The sequence below is a fragment of the Protopterus annectens genome, chromosome 17.part0 (genome assembly GCF_019279795.1).
Source record: "Protopterus annectens isolate FY-2018-M chromosome 17.part0, PAN1.0, whole genome shotgun sequence".
Taxonomy (NCBI): Eukaryota; Metazoa; Chordata; order Ceratodontiformes; family Protopteridae; genus Protopterus; species Protopterus annectens.
Window position 1 is genome coordinate 793,716,267 of NC_056751.1, and position 18,898 is coordinate 793,735,164.

At 45.5% G+C, this 18,898-nt stretch overlaps 2 protein-coding genes across 5 annotated transcripts in view; one reads left to right on the top strand and one right to left on the bottom strand.

Annotated features, from left to right (window-relative positions):
* The window catches only part of LOC122791586, a 761,454-nt gene that overhangs the window by 312,695 nt on the left and 429,861 nt on the right, over positions 1-18,898 (bottom strand). For all 4 annotated transcript variants that reach the window (XM_044059356.1, XM_044059355.1, XM_044059358.1 and 1 more), the window contains exon 3: positions 16,701-17,108. In XM_044059356.1, the coding sequence (XP_043915291.1) occupies positions 16,701-17,108 (408 nt within the window). The remainder of the gene's footprint in view (positions 1-16,700; positions 17,109-18,898) is intronic.
* Positions 1-18,898, top strand: part of LOC122791585 — a 1,253,805-nt gene that overhangs the window by 278,143 nt on the left and 956,764 nt on the right. The window lies entirely within an intron of this gene.

Genomic DNA, 18,898 nt, shown 5'->3' on the forward strand with positions numbered 1-18,898 from the left:
CAAAGAACGAGAAACATTTACACAGAAAAAAATCACTGGACAATAAATGCCATAAAGTACACTTAAACAGGGGAGATAAATATTAACAAGCTGTAAAATTATGACTCATTCCTCACAATAATTATGAACTGATCTAAGTTACTGAATATCCATGTATCATTTATATTCGTAAATATAAGTTCTGTTAATTTTTTATAGAATCTAGCTAAGTTTTGCTCTTTTGCAACTTAAAGAGGAAGCTACTTCTAAGCAGTTGTAGAAACTTTACAGAAGGATTTCTCACCTACAAGTCTGAATGAGGGGTTCAAACCCATGTGTACAATCCCTTATTGTGTACAAAGATGGTATTTAAAGGATTTTAACGTCAATTTATGAATAAAAGGAAAACAATTCATATCCAGAAGCTTGAAATTCAGGAAAGCTCATAGAAACCTAAAGTTTTATGTGACAAACAGTGGTACTCCTGCTGGTCTGTCAGAGAAAGGAACATTCTTTAGTATGGGTTGGAATTTATGTCTACTGTCTACCTCAGTTTATACAGATACTTCTGCCTTGGAGCAGGAATGTAGTTCTTCTTTTAGAGTCTGGCATCCCCAATTAACATCAGAGGCTCCACTGGACCCCATACTACAGGACAGGGAGGAACAGAAAACAGGTCAATAGACAAACTAATGCAGTTGTTCTCCATTTTGGGGAAAAATATAAACTCCCTTCAAACAGAATGACCTAAGAGGTTGAAATAGTTTCCTTCAAGTGCATACATCTGTAATGGCCTTAAAATTTTCACAAAAATTGTGCATGGTTTTGCCATCTTAATACGTCATGATCTACTGCAAAGCACAAGAAAGTTTCATCTTTCAGTCATCCTTAGAAGACAGGTTTCTACATTATCAGTCTCCTGTGATGAAGCCTTCTGTGGGACTCACTCCCTAGGGTTCACTTCTAACCACCTGCCTTCTGTTCCATCTGCACTTGTATTTCTCCAGTAAATCTCCATGAGGACTGTTCTTGGTACCTACTTGATTGGTACCAGTATCGCCCAGAATCTGTCACAATTTCCTGTTTCTTGGATTTCTTCACAGGGTAGAATTCAGTGGAGAATGGACCATCAAGTTCTCATGACAGAGGAATTTCTGTTGCAGTTTTCCCTCTGTTCAAAGAAAGAAGCAGGAAGACAAATCTCACTTTGTCTAAGTGTGAAAGTGGTACATTTGTCAAAAATATCCTGTCTAGATTTTCTCCCCAGTAATTAACTTTTGCTATCTGTTCAGCAGCCATTAACAAATGCTAAGGGTCTTTCACCTAGCAAAGATGCTTCAAAGTACTGGATGCAAGAAAATACCCTTGCTGATAATCTGTGCCATGACCAGTTCAGTCTTCATTGCATACTGTCTGTTAAACACAAGGTTTATGTATGTTCCCTAGTATTATAAAATGTCTGCATACTTCTGCAAGGGATTGTCTTTCTGTTGCTCATAAATGGACTCAAGCTCCTATCTTTACTCTTTTAGAGTTTCCAGACATTTCTAGGATTCTAAAAAGGTAGACATCAGAAAAAGGACCCAAGTAAGAGTGCAGCTATATTCTTTCCTTGGTATTTCTTAATCATTTGTAAATAGGATATGATATACAACATCTTCTCATGGCCAACTATCTGACATGTTGATCTAAGATTCTCACGGCTCATTTACAGAAGATTCAGCTGCATCATTCTGGGTTGTAAACACATGACTATCACAAATATCCACTGTCCTTCCTAAAGGTACTAACATCCTGTAGAAAGAACATCTAATTTATTTCTAAGTGTACCCCTTGACTTTCAAAGCTCCACTGACTTTAGACACTTAGGACTGCAGAAACAAGACTCACCCAAGCGGCTAATCTTTCACAGAGGCACCAGCTCCTGTCTAGCAACATCTATCTAGAATTTCATTCTTTTATCAATGAGTTTCTTTATTACAGACTAAATATCCTCTGTCTCATAGGCTCATGTGTCTCTATTAGGCTATCGGCACAAGAGCCATTTTAAGCTTTAGCCAAGCTTACTTAAAATTTACTAAAATATTGCTGACACATGTCAATACCCAAAGAAATTTCATGATATAGGCTTGTACACATCAGGTGTTCATTTGTTACCCCTGTCCATTGGGGAAATATTTGTTTATTTAACATTTGTTTACCACGAAAGTCTGCCTGGGACAGGGCCCATTTTCAGCAAAGGCTCAGGAATAAATGCTCCAGATGCACATGTGAACACAGGGAGGACATGCACACTCCATACAGGTGACACCCTAGCCGAGACTCAAACTGGAGAACCTCTTGCTGTGAAGCGACAACGTTAACCGCTACACCAGTGTGCCACCCAAAAAGGAGCCAAACCAAGGGTAAATTTGTAATTTCCCATCCACTTTTCCAAGTTACGTTTGAATAGGGTTAGGGATGAGCTTTCATTTGCATGGATTAGAAGTCTGTTTCAGAGAAGACATAATTTTGAGACGCATACCTGTCCTTCCAGCATGCCCTCTTGATGTCGCAATGTTTAACTCCTTAAAATGGGTATGTCTAACACTATTTGTCTTGTGCCTGTGTGACAAATGCATCAGTGTAAGATGCAACTCTAACTAGTTCCTGAAAGACTACTATCACACTTAGGATTTCTGATTCTTGTGCTGTTAGCCCTTAACCGGATACAATGTTTTAATCTTTGTTCTATCTACCTTGACAGTTGACATCTCCATCAGTTACTGATGTACCACAAGGCCCCCAACACCTCAGTTATGTTCCTTAATCCATGGACTTCTTGATGTGTCATTCTGGATACTGGTCTTTTCCTTGCACATACTTCCTGGTAGTTATCCACTTTACTAGTCCATAAAGATATTTATTTTGCACAAGTTTTCATGTGGTATAATTAGAACTTGCTAACACTTTTCCTGACTCATATCTGACATGTTTACAGTCTGCAGTATGTACAGCATACTTCTATATGTATGCACCGGTGCTGCTCTCTTGTATTACTATTTATCTTACTGTTAATATTTTTGGAATGCTGTGTGTTGCGATCCAAAATGTACAGTTGCATACACTTACCATAATGTAGATGTTTGAGTTTATTCACTGTTGCAGTCATCACACTTGGGTTATCTGCATGCAGGTAGCCTTCAGTTGGCCCAAATACCAGAGTCTTGGGATTTCTGCATCGGATGCTTTCGCCTCTTCCATGACGTCAGGTCGTCAGGGGTATAAAACATGCAGCCGACGCCATTACATCAGTTTTTCTTGCTCCAAATGTCAGGTGCCCCCAAAATAGGAAGCTATTAAGTGGTGTGGAACACCTCCAGTAAAAAGTAAATACCCTACCATAAAAGATGGCCATAAAGAGGATTGGTAGAAAGGATAGAGAAGGCCAGGGGGCTGGAGGGAGGGAAACCAGGACTGCAACAGTGAATACACTCGAACATCTACATTTATGGTAAGTGTACACAACTGTACTATGTTCTTCGTGCTTCACTGTTGCAGTCATCACACTTGGGTTGATTCCCAAAGCTGAGGAAGGGTGGAGGCAGTCAAGAAATGTTAGGACTGGCTAGCAGGCCTTGTAAGACTGCTGTAGCAAATCCAGCTCTGGATTTAGAAAAAAACAGGTAAGTGATAATGCTTAGTGAAGGTGTGTACAGAACTCCAGGTTGCAGCTTCCAGGATGTCCCTGGTAGGGAATCCCCTGAGAAATGCTGTAGAGGTTGAGGTAGCTCTAGTGGAATGAGTTCTGATCCCCTGTGTGGTAGGTTTTCCATGGTGCTTGTAGCAGAAATGCCTGCAGTGTGCTATCCATTTGGAAATGGTTTGCTTTGAAATGTCCTTGCCCTCTGCCCCTGTAGCAAAGCTGACTAGCAGCTGGTCATAATTTCTGAAAAGTTTAGTCCTGTCAACGTAGAACCTGAGCTGTCTGGGCACATACAAGGAGTGCAGGATCCTTTTCCCTTTATTCGGAGGGTTAGGGAAAAAGGTTGGAAAATGGATGGATTGGTTTAAAGCCACAATGGATACCACCTTGGGCATAAATGATGGGTTAGTCCGGACAGAAATCCTGTCAGCATGGAAATTAATAAAGGGTTCCACAGCCATTAATGCCTGTTACTCAGACACACTTCTTGCTGAAGTAATGGCTAGAAGTAAGGCTGTTTTCCAAGAGATGAATTTTAACTCTGCTGAAGCAGCAGGTTCAAAAGGGGGCAGCGTGAACTTCTCCAGTACAATGTTAAGGTCCCAAGCTGGTGTGGGAGCTCTCCTAGGGGGGCCTTAAATTATTATCTCCTCTCAGGAACTGTTTGATTAGAGGGTGAGAAAAGAGAGGTGGCTCAATAGTATAATGAGCTGTGATAGGCCTCTGTGGAGCAGCTCTGCTAGGTAATCAAGGATTTGAGGTAAGGTGCACACGGCTGTGTCTTTTCCTTGAGACTGACTACAAGACCAATTATCTTTTCCACTTTTTGGCATAGGATTTCCTAGTACTAGGCCTTCTGGCCTCAAGGATGACGTCCAGCACCTGTTTGCTGAGGGTTGCTGGTGGTGTATTCAGGAGATAAGCCAGGATGCAAGGTTTAGGGTTTGCAGCTGTGGATGCAAAAGCTGTCCCTCCTGCTGGGGAAGGTGCCTGATGTAGGTGCCAGGGTGGCATTGCTGTCAGACTGCATAGGAGTGGGTACCAGTGATGGCGTGGCCAATATGGGGCAATAAGGATTGTCCTTGCTCTGTCCTGTTTGATCTTAAGTAGTTCTTTTGAGAGGAGGAAAGGCATAAATTGAGAGGTGTTCCCATGTAAAGGATAGGGCATCCATCTTCAAGGCTCTGCTGCGAGGGTTCTTGGTGCTAAATTTGCTCAATTGGTGGTTTTGGGGGGAGGCAAAGAGGTCCACCTCCAGTGTCCCCCACCTCTGGATTAGAAGTTTGAATGAATTGGGTTCCAGTTTCCACTCATGTGGGTCCAGTAGATTTCTACTTAAGTCATCTGCCAGTGAATTTTGCTTGCCTGGCAGGAATTGAGTTTGTAAGTGCACTTGGTTCCTCAAGGCTGTGTTCCACAGGGCCATGGCTAACCTGCAGAGTGGGTAGGAATGAGTTACAGCCTGCTTGTTTATGTACCATATAACTGTGGTGTTGTCTGTCTTTATCAGGAGATGTCCTGGAAGGATAAGGTATTTGAAAGCTGTCAGAGCATTTTGTACAGCTAACATCTCTGTTTTAATGATATGCAGGGGAATTTCTCCGGGCTCCATTTGCCTTGAATGCATCTGCCAGCTATGTGAGCTCCCCATGCATAGTCTGATGCGTCTGTAGTCAGGGTTTGGGCGGCGAGGGATTGAGTGAAAGGAAGTTCCTTGTTGTGGTTGCATGCCTCTGCCCTTAGACAAGGTATGATAGGAATCATTGTTTCCAGGTCCTGAGAATGTTGACAACAGAGACTTTTTAAGTACCACTGAAGATTCCTCATATGAAGTCTTGCATATGGAATTAGCAGAATGCATGAGGCCATGAACCCTAGGGCTTGTAGTATTTTCCTTGCAGATAGCTGGGTTTTGGTGGCCATTAGTTTGAAGTAGTTTGTCAAACAGACCTGCTTTTCTGGCGTGAGGAATGTCATCTGGGAAGTTGTGTTCAAGCTTGCTCCCAGCAATACAATTTTTTGACTGGGCACCAGTTGTGATTTCTTTTCGTTGATGGTGTACCCCAGTGAGGTTAGAAGTCTTTTTACAAATGCCAGGTGCTGAAGCCACAATTCCTGACTATTCACCTGAAACAGGCAATCCTCCAAGTATGGGTAAATTTGAATATTTCTCTGCCTGAAGTATGCAATTGCTGGAGCCAGGGACTTTGTGAGTACTCTGGGTGCAGTAGATAAGCCAAAGGGAAGTGCAGAGAACTGACAGTGCATAGAGTCTGCCCTGAAATGTAGATATTTCCTGCAAGACTCCCTTATGGGGATGTGCAGATAAGCTTAAGTCTAGGGTGATAGCCAGGCATCCTTGGCTAGCATAGGAAGAAGCTGTTGTAGTGTAAGCATTTTGAATTTTGGGACCACCAGGAAGGTGTTAAGAACTGACAGATCCAGGATAGGGCACCATGAGCTCTGTTTTCTGGGCACCAGGAACAGTCTGGAGTAGAAACCCTCTCCCCTTTGTTCTACTGGAACAGGTTGAATAGCCCTGATATTGAGAAGGGAAAGTACTTGCTTTTGAGCCTCTGCCCACTGGTTTGGAGGAAGATCTGGCAACTTGCTAGGGGTTGGCAGTGAGTGGAAGTAGAATCTGTATCCCTGGGATACAATGTTTCAAACCCATCGGTCCTGAGTAATGGGCATCCAGTTTTTTGCATGAAGGGCAAGTTTTCCTCCTAGGGATGCAAGTGCTTGAGCATGGCTGGGAAGGATGATTGAAAAGTCATTGTGAACTTTTTCCATAAGGGGGTGGCTTACCACTGGGTGGAAACTCCCAGATATGCTCAGAATTAGTCCAAAATGATACAAAAATCACTGAACCCACAGACATTGCCAACATACTGGCAGACAGGTTCAGTGCAAACTTCACCCCTCTCCCCTAAAGGAGAGATAACTATCCCAGCCGAGTGTAGCCTCCCGGACATCTCAAATGCGCAGGTGAAAGCTGCTCTCTAAAGCTAAAACAAAGCATCAATGGGACCGGATGGTGTCCCCCTGTGTGCTACACAAGCTAAATGAGGAATTAAACCTGCACATAAGGCAGCTGTTTAATCTCAGCCTTACCACAGGATCGTGCCCAAGGAGTGGCGACGGCAACTGTTGTCCCACTCCACAAAGGCGGCGCCCACGGACCCTGGTAATTACCCCATAAGCTTAACAAGTCTAGTCTGCAAAGCTATGGAGAGGATCATAATGGAGCTCATAAACAAAGATATAGGGGACTTGCAGACATTGGACCCGACCCAGTTTGGCTTTGTCAAGGGAAGATCATGCCTTTTGAACTTGACTTCTTGAAACAGTCACCAAGGCCATTGATGAGGGAAAGGCAGTCCATACAGCCTACCTTGACCTTGCAAAGCTTTCGACACAATACCCCACTCGGGTATTGTAGAAAAACTTACCAGCTTAAATGTAAACCCATATGTCACAAGATGGGTTGCAAACTGGCTTAAGGACAGAACCCACAGGGTTAGAGTTGCTGGCGCTGTGTCAGACTCCAAGTCGGTCACAAGTGGTGTCCCACAGGGCTCGGTCCTTGGCCCCTATTGTTTGGCATCTACTTCTCAGAAGTACAGGCCAACATAGGAGGACTTTGGCTGACAAAGTTTGCAGGCGACTGCAAACTGGGCCATAGTGGAAAGTGCATCAGACACGGATATACTTCAGAAGGACCTCACGGAAACAGCTTCCTGGTGCCAGAGCCATGGCCTGAAGTTAGACGCCAAAAATGTATAGTCATACCCTTCGGGAAAAACAAGGTAACCCCAAGCTACCATATAGGTGGCAATCCACTAAGCACAGAAGAGGTTATCAGGGACCTGGGGACCCAGGTTGACAGTGGCCTTTCTTTGACACTCACATTGCTAAAGTGGTTAGAAAGACCTTCTACATTGCCCACCTGATCATGAAGGGATTCACATCCAGATCTAGTGAGGTTATTGTTCCCTGTACTCTTCACTTATCAGACCAATGATCGAGTACAATGCCCCATTAGGATGTATCTCACCCGACATCTGCAGCAATTGAGAGACCCCAAAAGTTCCTCACCAAAAGGATAAAGGACTCCAAAATCTGTCATATGCTGCCAGATTGAAGAAACTCCAGCTCTATTCAGTCACATACCGTCTGCTCAGAGGTGACATGTGCCTGACATACAAGGCCATGTCCAACCCGGAATTAATGGACATGCTCCACCTCAAAAATCCAAATCCACCAAAACCACTAGAGCAAGCGACTTAAACCTTAGCACGGATATAAATAGGACGTGCTGGAGGGATAGATTTATCACTCAGAGACTCCCTATGCTGTGGAATAAAATCCCGGTCCATGTGAGGCAGAGCACCTCGCTGACTCGGTTCAAGAGAAATCTAGACCTGTGGATGGGAGATCGTAGGTTTACCCCAGGAATCATCTCTGTGTCACTGCTGGACAGAGGCACAACAAACTAATGGGCACAGTATTTTTTCATATAAGGGGTGGCGTAAGCCACAAAAATTTGGGCTAGGCTTATAAATGCCTTAGGGCAGATAGCCTAGTATAAACCTATGAACCTATGAACTCCCTGTTTTTGAGTTGGGGAGCACTCCATTGTTTAGATCTCTGCATACCCTGAGACTGTAGTCTTGGTGGTCTGTTTCCCAGGGGTTTGAACTGAGAAGGCCTGGGAGGGACTGGGAAGGACCAGTTTTTAGAAGGCCAATGCCTACTGAATCTAGGTGGCTGCACCTGTAAGAAATCTTTCACAGTTTGCATAGATTTAGCTTTTTCCTCCATCTTTTTAAGAACTTCTGCTTTTGTGCCAAACAAACAATCCTGATTTAATGGAGCATCTAGTAATTTTGCTTTGACATCGTCTGGATAGATTTGTTCCTTCAGCCAATCATGCCTTCTCAGTACAGACCCAGTGACAGCAGCCCTGCAAGAGGCTTCTAAGGCATCAAACCCACACTGCAAAGTATGTTTACCAACTTGGTTTGCAGAATGCATTAATTTTTGTAAAGTTTTATTTTCTGCACAATCTGGAAGTAACACCATTTTCTGTTTAATTAGTTCCATAATATGTTGCTGGCACTTCAACATGTGAAATTGACAATTCAAAGCCTTGATGGCAAGAGTTGCAGAGGTATATACCTTCTTACCCCATCTGTCTAAAGCTCTAGAATCCCTATCTGAAGGGGTAGGGTTTTTGGCTGTACTAGCCTTAATGCTTTTAGGTCCCTGGGAAATGGACTCTGGATCCGCATTGGGATTCTTAAAGAGAAATTTATGAGGGTCAGGTACTCTGTAGTACCAGTCAGGTTTTCTAAGGGCTGGTGGTAAAGTGTCAGGAGTAAGACTGGATTCCATGAAGACATCATCTACAATATCCAGGACAGGGGGTATAACTAAAGGTCTGTGCTGAGGCAAATCTAAAACTTCTCTGAGTCTCTTTTTGGACTGAGGACAGTCCTGGCATTCCCAGCGGAAATGTTCTCTTAAAGTATGCCAGGTTTCACCAAAAGAAAAATCCTCTGGAGGGAAGGAAGAGGGAACAGAGTCTTCTGCATCTGAATCCTCATAAGTAGATAAGGGTATGTCCTGGTAATCAGAAGGGTCAGAGTCATTCAACTACTGGTCTGTAGAATCAGAAGGAAATTCAATTCTTTGTCTTTTAGCAGGGGAAGGCTGGCTTCCCCTACTTAGTAATAAGGTCTTCAGCCATTCTAAGCATTTGTTTTTGTGGCATGGGAGCCTGAGCAAGCGTTTTGGTCATAATTCGAACGCTGGGTCTGAGAAACTCAGTAGTTTTAGCTAAAAATGAAGTTGTCGGTTTAATACTAACATCGGTAGGTCAGAATACACCCTCAGAAGTTGGTGCCTGCACAGGGGTTCCGGACCCATCCAAGGTGGAGACATCCGCAAGTTCCATAGTCGAGGAAGCATCTCGCGGCATACCGGACTCTGAATGGGTCTCAGTAGAGGCCTGCAAATCTGTAGAAGCAGGTATCAGGGGCTGCGAAGGCACCTCACTGAGTACCGGCAGACTGGCGACAAGCTTAACGGAAGTGATGTCGGCAGTTTTGGACCTATGCGGTCTATCTTTATCCTTACATTTTTTCGGAAGATCGTTAGTCGGATGGCTTATCAAAGCCATTTCGGAATACAGAGAATGAGAGCAAAAGAATTTAGCGACAAAGATAGCCCGACGAATGGTTCGGGTGTTAAACAAGGCACAAAACAGACAGCGAGGGACGTCGTGGTCTGAGCCTAAACAAGTGATGCATAAGAATGACAATCTCTGTGAGGAATTTGCTTTCCACAGGCAAGACAATTGTAAACTTTTTCTGACATCGTTTAGTGCATGAAAAAGGATCCCCAATGTGGTACTTAGCTTTAGAAGACTTCAGGTTTGAAACTCAAAAAAACAAAAATTTCAGGTAGTGGCCGACCGGCACTTGTGAACTGCTTCTGCTTCAGGCTCCTCCACGGCAAGAAAGACTGATGTAAGGGCGTCAGCTGCATGTTTTATACCCCTAAGGACCGGATGTCATGGAAGAGGCAACAGCATCCGATGCAGAAATCCCAAGACTCTGGTATTTGGGCCGACTGAGGGCTACCTACAGCCAGATAACCCAAGTGTGATGACTGCAACAGTGAAACACGAAGAACAGCAGATCCTTGTGTTTGCACTTTCTGTGGTAGTTTCTGAAAGCAAACAGTATGTACTGCTATCTTGATGTCAAAACCAAAAATAGTTCAGACGATCTGATGACACTTCATACTCAGAAAATAAGTTGTTATGTACTCACCATAATGTTCCATCTGAGTAGGTAAACTTCATTTGTCAGCAACCTATGGGTTATCGGATCCGAGCCGGCAGCTTCCAACAGCTAAGATCCGAGCTCCAAGCTCCTCCCCTTACCCATAATCCCCTGCTATCCCTTCCTGACCTCAGATCGAGTTTGCTTATCCATAAACCATACGATACTAAGAACCACCTCCATACTCTAACCTAGAGACAATCTGCCATGAAAGCAGGAGTCCTTTGAACATCCACATAGGTTAGGGGGATGGAGGGAGGGACGGTTGCTGACAAATGAATTTTACCTACTCAGATAGAACGTTATGGTGAGTACATAACTTCTTAATCTGAAGTAGTTAATTTCATTTGTCCATCAACCTATGGGACAGAGTCCCCAGCTACCTGATTCTTGGGAGGTCCTCATGGAAGGATGTTCTGGAGCACTGCAGAGCCAAAGGATGCTCTCCCTCTGGAAACCATATCCAACTTGTAATGGTTTATAAATGTATGAGATGAAGCCCAAGTGGCTGCTGAACAAATGTCATCCAATGACACCCTAGATCGAAAAGCAGTAGAGGTAGAAATCGACCGAGTAAAATGGGCATGAACTTCTTGAGGTGCAGGCCGGCCAGAACTCTCATATGCCAAAAGAATACATAGGGAAATCCATCTGGACAATGTGACTTTTGATACAGGTTTTCCCAAAGAGGATTTAGCAAAGGATACAAAAAGCTGGTCTGATTTCCTGTGATCAGCTGTCCTGTGCAAATAGAATCTTAGTTGCCTATGTACGTCTAGAGAGTGCAACTTGTATTCACCTTTGTTCTGATAATTTGAAAAGAAGACTGGTAAATTAATAGATTGGTTGATATTAGACTCCGAAGCAATTCTGGGCAGAAAAGAGGGGTTGGTCCTGAGTGAGACTCTATCTTTGTGAAAAATCAAATACGGTGGCTTGGTGCAAAGGGCTTGAAGCTCCGAGACCCTTCTGGCCGAAGTTATGGCAACAAGAAAAACTGTCTTCCAAGAAAAGTATTTCAGATCGACCAAAGTTGCAGGCTCAAAGGGAGGAGCTGTTAGAGACTGAAGTACAAGAGTTAAAGCCCAAGGAGGGACTGCATCTTTAACCGGAGGTCTTAGTAGGAAAGTGCCTTTTAGGAAGGTCTTACATAATTTGGACGAAGTCAAAGGGCCGAGATCACTGCCAACATGATGAGAGATTGCAGCCAACTGGACTTTGACCATAGAAGAACTAGCACCTTGGTCGAATAATCCTGACAGAAAATCTAGTACTGCTGGCAAGCTATAAAGGGATCGAAGTTCTGATGCTCCGCCCAAATAGAAAAACGCTTCCATTTGCTATTAGAAATTCTTCTAGTAGATGGCTTGTGAGCACCTACTAGAATAGCCTTGACAGGGGACGAGATACAGGGTGTCCTAGCTATCACTGGAACTGGATCAACCAAGCTGTGAGCTTGAGGTTGTCCAGAATCGGGGTTGACAGGCCTGATGGGTGAGATCAGATCCGGGATGGAATATAGAATCCATGGGGGATTCACTAGATGAGACCATAGATATGGGAACCAAGCTTGATGAGGCCAGAATGGGGCAATGAGGATTATTCTGCTCCCCAACAGTCTGGCTTTCTGTAAAAACTTTAGCATCAGAGGCAGAAGAGGGTAAGCATAAAGTAGATTGGGTGGCCAAACATGCACCAGAGCGTCTCTGGGAGATTCCCCGGGTGGGGGAATTAGAGCAAAGTAGTCGCTGCACTTTGCGTTTGAAGGAGAGGCGAAAAGATCGCAACGAGGTTGACCCCATTTGGAGAAGATTTGCTTCGCTACTTTGGGGTTCAGAGACCATTCGTACGCTGAGAGGATGGTTTGACTCAGTCTGTCTGCCAAGATGTTGGACCGTCCCGGAATGTGCGTTGCTATGAGAAAGCGGTTGGTGGACATCGCCCATTCCCACACTCTCATGGCCTCCTGACAAAGTGGATAGGACCTGGTTCCCCCTTGTTTGTTGATATACCAGACGACCGACATGTTGTCTGTCTGGATCGCAATTGTCCCCAAGGGAAGAAGCTCTGAAGTGCTTGCAAAGCCAAAAGCACTGCTCTCATCTCTAGGACATTGATATGCAATGAGGTCTCCGAATGGTTCCACGTGCCTTGGACGGTCCTGCCCAAGCAGTGCCCCCCCAACCCACCCGAGGCGAGAGGCATCCATGGTCACCGTGGCTAGAGGAGGGGACACAGAGAAGGGGCGCCCCTTCTGGAGGTTCGGGGACTGGAGCCACCATAAGAGGGCTTTCCTGCACACCCTGCTGAGAGGAACGGGGAAGCTCAGGGGATGTCGCAGGAAGGACCACTGGACTTGCAAAGTCCATTGAAGAACTCTCATGTTTAAGCACGCGATGGGTAGTAGGTTGATGGTTACCACCATAGAGTCTAGAGCCCTCAGGACCAATTCCGCAGGGAGAACTGGGGATTGTAGAAGGGCCAGTACATGGAGTTTCAGAGTTCATAGCCGGTCCGGAGTCAAGAAGGCTAGAAGCTGGTTTGTGTTCAATCTGGCTCCGATGAAATCTAGGATTTGAGGTGGAAGAAGGGAAGATTTCCCGATGTTGATCATGATCCCCAGCGGGGGAGGTAGATGGAGAAAGTAATCCCTGGCAGTGCATAGTAGATGCCTGGTGGGGGCGGTCAGGAGCTAGTCATCCAGTTACGGAAAGACCTGAATTCCCTGGAGTCTCATGTGGGCCGCTACAACAGTTAACACTTTGGTGAACACCCTGGGGGCTGTGGTGTGACCAAAGGGAAGGACCCTGAATTGGTAATGACCGGCTCCCAGCCAGAAGCGGAGAAACTTCCTGGATCGTCTGTCCATCAAAATGTGGTAGTACGCATCCTTGAGGTCTATGGAGCACATCCAGTCATTCTCCTGCAGAAAGGGAAGAAAGGATTGAAGGGTGACCATCCAGAACTTTTCTTTGGCTACTGACAGATTTAGGAAGGACAGGTTGAGGATTGATCTTGGGTCCCCATTCTTTTCTGGCACCAAGAAGAACCTGGAGTAAAAGCCTGATCCGGACTGTGGGATCTTGTGGCCTCTGGATATGATCTGAAGCACCCAGCAATCTGTTGTAATGGACTCCCAAGCTGCCAGGTGCCTCGAGAAACGCCCCCCGACTGTCTCCAGAGTGGAGCAGTCGGGTACCCTTCAGGGTTGCTGCGTGGGCCGATCAGAGAAAGGTTCTCTGGACCCAAATTTCTTCGGGCCCCCTCTACCTCTAGGGCGGCATCCACCATGTCCTCCTCTGCCTCTGTAGGACGAGGGATCCGGAGCGAAACAGGACTGTTGAGACTTCCGGAACCACTTCTTCTCTCCCTTCTGGTTCCTGGAGAAGGACCTCTGGGGAGCAGAGAAGCGGACTCCGACTGCAGACATCTTCCCGTCTTTCTCGCTCTGGACCAGTGTGTCACGTACGGTCTTGCCAAAAAGGGCAGAACCATCAAATGGGGCATTTGCGAACGACGCCTTAAAGGGTTCCGCAAAATTGCAATGACGGAGCCACGCCTGTCGCCGTAGAACGACGCCCGCTCCGCTAGCTCTAGCGGCTCCTTCCGTGGCATGGGATAGTAACCGCATAGATGTATTGGAGATACATTTGAGAGTAGTCATTCGGGTACACTTTCTTGTCCTCCGCCGACATGGACTCTGTGGGCGACCCAGCGTATTCTTTGATAAGATCCTGCTGGAGCCGTATCACGTGTGCCATATAATTCAGCGACCTCACTGAAAAGATGGCTGAAGCGAACACACGCTTCCCCAGACAGTCCATCGTCCGAGACTCCTTGTCTGCAGGATGGACCGAGGAACTCTCCTGGGCCAGTTCCCTTTTGGTGGCAGCTGCCACCAACATGGCATCTACCGGGTCTCCCTTGCTCCAACATAACTTGTCCAAAGGGGGGCTGAGAATTTTGTCTGGCCTCTTTGGAATGGGCTCCACAGTGTCCGGTTCCTTCCATGCCCTGGTAGTAATCAGGTCTACCAGGGGATCGGCGGGACAGAACACCCAAGAGGTAGACGGGCCGGCTTCAAATGGCTCCAGAAACACAGACTCGTCAGAGGAAGGTTTTGGGGCAGACCACTCCCCTCTGATCCGAAGCATCTCCATGATGTTTCCGAAGGAGACTTCTTCGGGAGGTGACCTTGGGGAACCTTCCCCTTCCTCCAAGTCTGTGTCCTCTGTCAAGGACTCAGGGAAGTCCAAGTGCCTCCTCTTGCACTTGCATTTGTGAGGGATCTCCTCAGGGGGGGCTGTCTGAAGAGGCCTCACCAACCACATCCTGTTCCAGCAAGGGAACTATCTGGGACGTCTGTGCAGGCTGTCCCTGGGGCCGGGTGATGGAATGCAGACCCGTCTGAGAGGGAGTGCAGGGTGGAGCCGTAGCTGAAGCCGGGGGCCAGGAATCCCTCGACAAAACCCTCTCCACTACATCGAACGCCGAAGGAGAGCTGCTCTCCCTAGGATCCGAGTGCAGACCCTCCCTCGGATCCGACGTGCGGTTCGGAGCCGGCGCCGACGCGGTCAGATCCGAAGGGCCAGTATGATCCGACCGAGACAGAGCCGAAGCCATACTGACACCTCCAGATCTGAAGCTCAGCTCTCGGCTCATAGAGCACAGATTCCAAGAAAAGGGACCCGACAGGTTCGAAGGTGCCATAGGCGCCGAAGTACCCGATACTGCCAACAGTCCCCCGGCTCCAACACTACCCAGCTCCGAAGGCTCCGAACCCCGATAATGGGTCGGAGAAGGAGCAATCGGGGAGAAAAATGGGGTCGAGCTCCCCCCAGGAGGGGGGGGCAGGAGCAATCCCATCTGCAGCTGGGCCTGGAGGAACCTATGCATCATCCGGTCCAAGTCTGCATCGGACAAACTCCGGGTAGACCTTGATGAGGCCACCGAGGCGGGCCGGGAGTGCCGCCTCGATGACCTCGAAAGCGACCAGGTCTCCTCCTCCTCCAGCCCCGACGAAAAGCGGGGTGAACGGAGCCGGGAAGGAGAAGACTCGGAGGCCGTGGGAGGAGAAACCCGTTTGGCTGGCGGGGCCGATGCAGATGCTTTGGCCCGCCGCTTGTGGTGCTTTTCTCGGTGTTTCTCCTTTCTAGTTTTCCTCTCCTCCTGGCCCAAGGTGGGAGGTTGAGTCCCGGCCAGGGGAAGGGGAATAGCAGGTGGTGCTGCCGCAGCCACGGCAGGTGCCGCTGAGGAACTGGAGGACGAAGCCGGGTCCGGAGGCAGAAGTCCCGCCAGAATCAGCTTCGACCTCCGGTCCTTGAGGGCCCTGGGGTTGAACGCTGCACAAATAGTGCAGCTGGTGGCAAGATGTTCAACCCCAAGGCATAAAACGCACCGAGTGCGGCCATCCGCTTGTGACAGCTTATGGCCACACTCGGTACACTTTGAAAAGAATGTTTTGGGTGTCTCTGCCATATCTACAAAAAAACAACACACCAGCTAGGCCCCAAAACCACACACCCTAACGCGCACACGAGGGGGAGGGAATAACACTAAAAAGATAACTAAACACCAGGTAGAGAAAACGTTAATGCTACTGGGGAACTATGCTAAATCTCACACACACAAAAATCTGTTTAAAGCTAAGAAAAGGAGATTTTTTTCTCACAAATTCGACAACCACCACGCCTGGAAGCTTGATCAAGCTGCTGAGAGAACCACGGCAAACTAGATCTGAGGTCAGGAAAGGATAGCAAGGGATTATGGGTAAGGAGGAGAAGCTTGGAGCTCGGATCTTAGCTGTTGGAAGCTGCCGGCTCGGATACGATATGGATCCGATAACCCATAGATTGATGGACAAATGAAGTTAACTACTTCAGATCAATCTTTCCATTCTACTTTATAAAATCCATTTCTCCTTTTTAATTTGGGGGCACATTTGACAAGACAACAAGAGAGTAAATTACAAGCGCTGCTGCACACAGTCAAGGTCCACAGCACAAAATCTAAATATGTAGAAAAGAGGCTTGATTTGTGTCATCTTAATTTATTCATTCATTAATTTATTTGTTTATGCATTCATTTATTCTTACAAAGCTCATACCTCTCCTGTCAGTGGTTAGTATAATCCATGCACACAATCAATTAAAACAACAAATAACTAGAAATAATGGAGGAAATACCTGAAATTCAACTACGTCAAACAGGCAGAACACATCGATTTGTCCTTTCGCAGCTTCAATATTATCTGTGCCACCTCGGTGAATGCGACTTAAATATTTGCCATTGTCGGCCATGAAAACCATCTTACCATCCTGGCTATGCAGCAGGAACTCGCAGAAAACATCTGGTTTATCTTTAGCTGGCTGTATGTAGTCAATGCCACCACAGTGAATACGGCTAAGGTACTTGTTCTGAGGAGTCTTAATATAAACCTTTCCATTTGATGCTGGTAGCACCAAAAACTGGCAGTTGGAGTCAGGGCTGGACATCGCTGCTTCAATATTTTTTCTGCCAAAACAATCAACAACACTCCAGAAGTGTCCATTGTCTGCTTTCAGTGCAATAATCCCCTTTGGAATCATTTCATTCTGTAAGAAACAAACAGAAGTTACACCTTACACAAACAGCAAAAGAAAAATATAAGGTCCTAATAATAATCCTTTACCAACGTAATAATTACTTAATAGAAAACATATCTAATAGTTGTAAAATAATAAGACTGTAAAATATAGTGACCAATAAATGAGTTTTTTTTTCTTTTCAGAACAATTAATTCATATGTCCCATTTACTGCTATTTCACTTGAAAGCTTCATATTATTGAAAGAAACTCGGTGCACACCTTGTTTAAAAAAGCCTTCAGTTTGTACACATCAAATACACGTTATTACTCCTCTCAAGTTTCCTCACCCCAGTGAGCTTGTGTTCAACATCCTTAGAGTCACTCAATGAGATCTGACTTTGTTGAAAACCTTGTACCACTCAGTATTAGTTCTGACATTGCATGTTTTCTGTGTCCTTCAATTTTCGGTTTATATTAAATAACGAAGGTGAAAATGTGACTGAAAAAGCAAAATCAATTACAATAGACTTCTCAAACTGATATATAGTATTCTGGCCACAACAAAATAGTTAGCTATCTTTCTCATCTCCTCCTGAACAGAAATGCTCTTTCCCATCCTTATCTGCAAAAAATTCATCACTGCTGCTCCTGAACTGCAAACACCTACAACACTTCATTCATAACAGCGAACACAATTTCTTTGTAGCAACTACTTGGTTCAGATTAAATGCACTCATTTCAGCACTGAATGGCTATATAACTAGGCCGAGCATTGTGCTTCAAAGTGGGGGTCTACCACACAAGGATTCCATCTTAAGTTGGAAGATGAGAATTCTGAATAGTAAAGGTTTTGAAACTAGACAATTTAAAGTGCATTTCCCATCCAAGATTTTTTTTATAATTATGGGCATTCTAAATTACTACCTTCAATATTTTCAAAGGAAGCCGGCTGCTTCTGTAGTTATCTCCTTTAAAAAAGGTCGCTGTAACACTGACTAGCCCTTACAACAATTAAACCAGGGTCATAAACTATGAGCGAAGCACTGGGTAATCAACTGAAGAAAAGATCTGTTAGATTCTCAAAAACTGTTGACTTCTAATCCTTAGGTGTAGAGTATCTCTAGAACTCAATCATACCAGAACTCTTTCCATTTGGACTCGTACAATCTTCTCATCTTACATTTCCTGGCATAACTTGCAAATCTGTTTTAAGTGCTGCACCCTAAAGAAATCAAGATGAAAGCATCCATGCTGCAAGTCTGAGGTTGAGTGAGGTTATGCTAATGATATTTTGTCTGGATAAGGAAAGCGCAAATCTGTGAAAAATGTGACAGATCCTCCTAACTCAGCTGGACTATCAGGAAGAAAGTACAGTTGTGTAAAATCTTACCATAAATGTTGATGTCCTTCTCTTCACTGTTTGAGTATTCATAACATAAGGGATTCCCAGCCAAAGGCAACCCAACGCCCGGCTAGTACACCAAAGCCTTAGGAAAATATAGACACCGTATGTCACACACATGCTCCCCACTCATGAGTAGGGCATAAAGGAGACGTATGGATGTACATACCTCAGAACTGAAAAGCACCAGAAGGAGCAGATATTACTAGGAGCTAGTAGAAGCATGTGCATCCAGAAGGAGAAAAAAGAAAATAATTCTAGTCCAGGAAGACAGAATAAGGCAGAACATAACTGGGAGGAGGGAGACAGCAAATATGAACAGAATGACATCTGCTGCTATGGTATAATTTTACACAAGTGTACTATGTCCTTCCATACCACTGTTGCAGTGTACTTTACATAAGGGAGAGTACA